Source organism: Myzus persicae, unplaced genomic scaffold (genome assembly GCF_001856785.1).
Source record: "Myzus persicae strain clone G006 unplaced genomic scaffold, MPER_G0061.0, whole genome shotgun sequence".
NCBI classification, from domain to species: Eukaryota; Metazoa; Arthropoda; class Insecta; order Hemiptera; family Aphididae; genus Myzus; species Myzus persicae.
The window spans coordinates 328,443-334,712 of NW_019102476.1; the positions used below are offsets into that span (position 1 = coordinate 328,443).

General features: G+C 27.1%; 1 protein-coding gene across 1 annotated transcript; it reads left to right on the forward strand.

The window, feature by feature from the left end:
* The first annotated feature begins 625 nt into the window (after positions 1-625).
* LOC111032230 (protein kinase C-like 1) lies at positions 626-1,758 on the forward strand. The gene is made up of 4 exons (XM_022312494.1): positions 626-666; positions 726-874; positions 976-1,085; positions 1,552-1,758. Exons 1-4 carry the CDS (start codon positions 626-628, stop codon positions 1,756-1,758), a joined length of 507 nt encoding a protein of 168 aa, XP_022168186.1.
* The last annotated feature ends 4,512 nt before the right edge of the window (positions 1,759-6,270 follow it).

Genomic DNA, 6,270 nt, shown 5'->3' on the forward strand with positions numbered 1-6,270 from the left:
TTTAATGTCTTTAATTAGTTAGTTGTAGTTTAATGCAACGTTTTTGGGCCCTTCCAAAATCAAATAATGTTATTAGGGGTATACTTATATTAGTTAGGACAGGTATACAAGTATTAGTTATAATCTCTAATATTAAGTATAATAATCTTTTAGATTTTTCCTTATATTTTTCTTTAATATTCTGCGTTTATTTTAACATTTTTACAAATTATTATAACTATTATAATACTATTAATTCTCCCCCAAGCTTTATACTAAGCCCTAGCCTTATGGAGATTTCTCCTTATAATATAATACTCTCTTAAGATTTTTATTATTACCTATCCTAAGTTGTGTTTATAAAAATTAAGATCATTATGGTTACAGAATAACAAAAATGATTGCCAAAATGTTTGCAAAAGCATCAATAGGTTAGAAACTGAACCACCTTATGAGACAAAATAATGTATTGATTTTATGATAGAAAATACAAAACAAATATTATTGAAAAAAATCCCCACTCGATTATCTCGTTAGCAACGCATTTTATTAAAATTATGATAAAATACCACAAAATTTATCAATATTTAATACAATTTGTATACGAACTCGAGCTCAACGAAAAAAGCTCTACACCTACACATAAATGGTACATAAAGTAAAAGTCTCTCGACCAAGCATCGATTAGTAAGCAGATGTAATTTTCAATATGTCTTGAATGGATTGAAAAACATGTTATTTTAAAGCATACATAGCGAGTTGGAGATATCCTGTGTTGAAATCAACGATGGACATGTTTGGAAGGATTTAAATATACCGTCTAGGATCCTGAAGACGTGTGCAATTTGTGGAGTAAAAAACGTATGGTCATGGATCACCACAATTAAGTGTAAGGGTGAGTCCATAGTTCTTATTAAGTACCATATAGTGTATACGCTATAGTCTATATTTAAATATCTACTCTGCAATTCTTTATTGTTTGTTGTTTGTTTATAGAATGTAAGATGGTTTGTCATCGGCAATGCTTGCCTGAGTTCGATGAGAAAATATGTCCTTTGCTCGTTAACCATCACGATGAGGATTTATCGACGACAACAAATTCAAATGTCTGTTGAGTTTAGAACACTAAATATAGATATAAAGTAGCATATGACAAATGTATGTCCATGAGGTGATAGCCACAAAAATAGTGACTGTCATTAATTAGTAATTAGTTTGTAAGCAGCGCCACGGGGGAACTATACAATACCTAAACTACCAATGTAGTTTCATGTCCACCAACATAGCTCACGTATGCGCTTGATGCTTATGTAAGACTTCAACTATAATAACCAATAGTACAGTATTAGCTGTATTCATAATTTTTGTTCAGATTTACGAGCTTTGATTGAAATATCTCTTACGATACTGACAAGTTGGTTTTTCAATTAAAATTTTAGGTTTACAAATACTCACGGTTGCCGATTTCCTAGACATATTATTCTATATTTCTATTACTTATATATAATATTGTTTAATAATTTATAAGTATATATTTATAACGTAATTATCTATACGTTCATGTCATATCAGAACAAACCGTCATCCGTTGTCCTGATCACGGGAGGACTCGACGGCAACGACGAGGTGGCCGAGCACGACTCCAACAGCAGTGGCTGTCATGCCGAGAAATCGGCGTCGGCTTCAAAGGCACCTCTCTGTCCACTTGTCGACCGCCCGCGTAGCAAGAGCTCGTCTCCCAGCCCCAAACGCGAATCGCCATTTCTTTTTGAAGTATAAGTCTCTGTATAAAATAACATATCAATCGATTGTTTTAGCTGCGTCTATCAGTGAACATTCATCGTTTCGAAAAGTTATTTTTTGACATTTTCTTTTTAGAAAATTTGAAATACTATCATTTTAAACTGAATTTATTTTTCTCACACTTGTCAAAAAAATTACTGTGGAAACTATTGGTTATAAATAGTAACGAACATAATGATGGTAAAAAAGTGTTTTTATAGTACAAAACGATCTATAATAAATAATAATGTTAGGGTCCCATCTAGGTATAACCTAACCTAAATCTTTGAAAGAAAAATCAATTTTTTGAAATAATAACTGTTCAGTGTTAATTTTAAATATAGGCCCACCTTGTGTGTAAGTTATTAATTATTTTAAATAACTATAGAGTTTTAGAATTATAGTTTGTGGAATTAGAATGATATTCGTGTTTCCAATTTATCTTAAATAAAGGTTTGATTTAAGCTGTAGATTAATATGAACATACAATTAATATACTGCATGAAATAATGATTATTATATTTACCTAAACATAATTTAAATGACTTTATCACTTGTTACAATCTTTCACTTTTACTAACATTCGAGTGTACTCATACTTTCTTGACGGAAAATGTATTAATTTTTCTTCATTAAAAAAATTGTTTTAATAGGTAGACGCTGTATAGTGTATATAATATATATATTAGTATAGGTATTACATTTAGGTACAGTGGTACATGTTTTTTCTTATACCAACAGTGTTCTTTGAGAAAAATAATTTTTCATACTTGAGATTACACGTTAATTCCCCATTATTTAAAATATATACGCATGTTACAATATATGTAGGTACATAATGCGTAATATAAACATGTAATCATAATCCAATTAATTAAAATATTCTTTCTAACAGCGTTTAAAAAAAATATTTAATTAATCAAACTTCAAAATTATTTACTAAGAAAAATATAAGTAGATACTTATAACTACCTATTTATGTAAACCTATATTTTCCACGTTTTATATAGAATTGGCAACTACAATAGTTATGAAAATCAATGAAATATAATAGACTAATAATGTGTCTAACAAACATAATGAATAGTACACGAGTAATGCAGTTATTTATACACAATAACTTAAGATTATATAAATATTAGATAGGTACATACGATATCGAGAAATTAACAAATACTACATAATTTGTCTTTTGCAGGATTGAAGGTTGATAAAACATGCACATTAATGCTTTTGAATAATTCACATCATGCATCTAAAGAAATATGACAGTTATTTGCAATTATTGAGTATATTTAAAATCGAAATAGCAAGATAAACTGGTTGGCAGTATAAATGTAAAAAAAAATTATGTCAAGTTCAATTATTACATGAATAAAATATGCTCTGTAATAATATACCTTCTCCTCCGAACTAATTATTTAAATTCATAATCAAATTTATAATGTTTACATATTATTATGTGTCTCAGGAAGCTTATTAATCATGTATTGTAAGTACGGCGTATAACAGTTTTTCATAGATTGTAACTAATTGTATTATACAATTGTTATATTTTAGAATAAAAAACTCACGCGCTGTAAGCAATTTTGCGTGTAGAACCTAAACATTAATTTAAAATATTTTTAATGATATTATATAGGTAATTTTTCATACAGACATATAGTGTATAGAATATAAGATACGTATGGTGGTGAGTAAATGTTTTACGAAAATATACCATAAATGAGTATTTTTGTTTCTTTTTAATTTTTATGTACCTACATTTATGATTTATTTATATTCAATTAACATGATTCTTTGATAACTTGTGGGCATATATTTTATGGCTTAGTATAATCAAATTATGTACATTCAAGACATTTTAATTTTGGTTAAGATACATGTATTTAGTCAATATATATGGTGTTGAAGATTATAATTTTATAACAATTTATAAAATTAATGGTAAACAATATTTGTGTTTGACCAGGTTAAAAATAATGATACCACGAGAAAAAATCTTCCAGAAAATTGTTTTTATGATTTTTATTTGTGTCGAGGTTACTTCAACTAAACTGTAAATATCTATTAATTACAGCCCACTTGAATATATATTAACTTACATTTGGTATTTTATAATATTATGTGTTGATCGTTTACTTATAAATACTTACTAATATTTATGCATTGAGAAAACAGGTTTTCTAGGTCACGTTCAAGGTTCAATTGAAAATAGAAAGCTTGCAACCAAGTTCGTCCTATTATGATTACAAATCGTATAAAATCCCTTATTGTTCTAACAATTTTTTCAAATAACAGTAGTCAGTAATCAAAGCATTAAGTAAACAAATTTAAAATATAATTGTTAATATGCAATTTTTGTTTGTATTTTAAAACAATTTAACATTTTCAATGGGTAGGAATTGTCACTTTATTTTAAATGCAATGTCTTTATATGTACGTTTTCGAGTTTCACCTTATTATATTTAACTTGGATTTTAAAATCACTAAGCGTGTGATTTTTGTGATATATTTATTATTATTTTGTATTTATATACATATTATTCAATATTTCATCATGACATAATAACACCTATCGGCTATCATAGGTTCTGTAGAGCATGTCTTCCATAAAAACTCGCTACCGTTTCGCTACCTACTAGTAAAAAAAACTACAACGCCATTGTTTTAAAAATATAAATACATTCATATTTTAACATTCTATGGTATTAGAGACAAACTATACCTAATGAAATATAAAATAATTACTAAAAAATATTTGACTGTTTATTCGTTATGTACACAGATTTTTACTTCGGAATTCATTATAATAATTGATATAGGTACAACAATAATATTATAACATTGATATCATTATGATTTACTTAATTTTATTGAAATGGGCTGGTAATAATATATTATGTTAGTTGAAAAAACTTCCCTTATTAGATTCTAATGGATATTCATTTCTGCAAGCTAAACAACATTTTAAACAATTTATCAATCAATCAATTGAACAGTAAATTATTATAAAAAACAGGTTTATTATCATAAGACTGCCTTTCCTTAAATAAATTTAGTGATTTAATATTATTTTGTACTTATAAAAAGTGATTACACAAAGTGATTAATGTATACTGATTTTTAGAATCACAGATACATAATTTCACTTCTCGTGTAACTATATTATTTAAACATTCAACTCGTTGAAACATGATTTTATGTTGAAACATACCACTCTTACTTGTTTTAAGTTTACATACACATTGTAATGAAATTCTGGTTTCATCGAATATCGAACATTCTGTTAAGTTTTTATTGAGAAATTAAAATGTATTTTAACGTTTCTTGAAAAAAAAATTGTAGTTAGTTTACAAAATACATAATAATAATTATATAACTAGCAGTATAACCCGACTTTGCCCGAGAAAAAAATAAAAAAAGGAAAAATATTAAGTACTGTGGTATCTCTAGTTTATCCATCTCATTTCACTGGTAAATCGGCGTCGGTATATCTTGCTTAGTACATTAATTCCACAGGGCAATCGATTGTCACTGATTGGATGTAGCATTTGCTATATTTTCAAATATCTTAAACTACCTATTTTTAAAATTTTTCGGATATCTCTAAAACAATCTCTGAAATTTTCGTAAAAATGGGTCTCGTAATTTTTGAGTCTGTAAGCTATAAACATACATTAGGTAATTTATATATATACATTTATAGATTATATAAAAGTCTCTTTTATTTCTGTAACTAATGGCAACCCTGTAAATTAACAAAAAAATATTCAATTTTCTCGAGTCAAAATGAAATTCCTGTGCGAGTCACACTGTGGCAACCTATAGGGTTGTTATGTGGTATGAAAAACGAAATTATGAACATTTCCCAAATGTCAAGAAATATATGTGTGCAAAATGTGTGCCAATTGGTTTTGCAGTTTCCATGTTTACAAGTCCTATGCAAATATATTTTAATTTGATATGGTTACAGTGAACGTTTAAATATCGAACACTCTCGGTCACTGAAAAGTTTGTTCGCTATTCGGAGGTGTCCGCTATTCAGAGTGTTTAGTTCGTAGTTTGTTCCCCATAAATCGTCCATTATTTGGAGATATCCGTTAGGGGAGGTTAATTGTATAAGATATCTATAGATGTAGAAGATAAAGAATTAAAAATTAAAATATATTATAATATATTATATGAATTTGAAAATTATTGTATTTAAAATGTACGCCTAAATATATATACCAGTTGAATACTATAATATAGGTAAGCATGTACTTATATATTTATAAATTGTAATCATTAAATTAGTAAAAGTTAGTACTGAATACTAATGCAATATAAAATTATGTTTATATAGCATTACATCTAATTGATTTTTTCCGTGTTTATTGTTGGTATTATTTTATATATTTGTGTAACATTCAAACATGCATAAATAAAATATAATGCTGGACAGGATAATATTATTTATGTAATTCTACGGAAAGTATTACTGGTACAAACTACAAATTAAACATT

What these genes read in the sequence shown, in the direction of transcription:
- LOC111032230 (XM_022312494.1), top strand. Translation starts at nt 626, where the DNA reads ATGGTACATAAAGTAAAAGTCTCTCGACCAAGCATCGATTA. An exon ending in TCTCGACCAAGCATCGATTA is followed by an intron (nt 667 to 725) that starts GTAAGCAGATGT and finishes GTTATTTTAAAG; the next exon opens with CATACATAGCGAGTTGGAGA. An exon ending in CGACGACAACAAATTCAAAT is followed by an intron (nt 1,086 to 1,551) that starts GTCTGTTGAGTT and finishes ATGTCATATCAG; the next exon opens with AACAAACCGTCATCCGTTGT.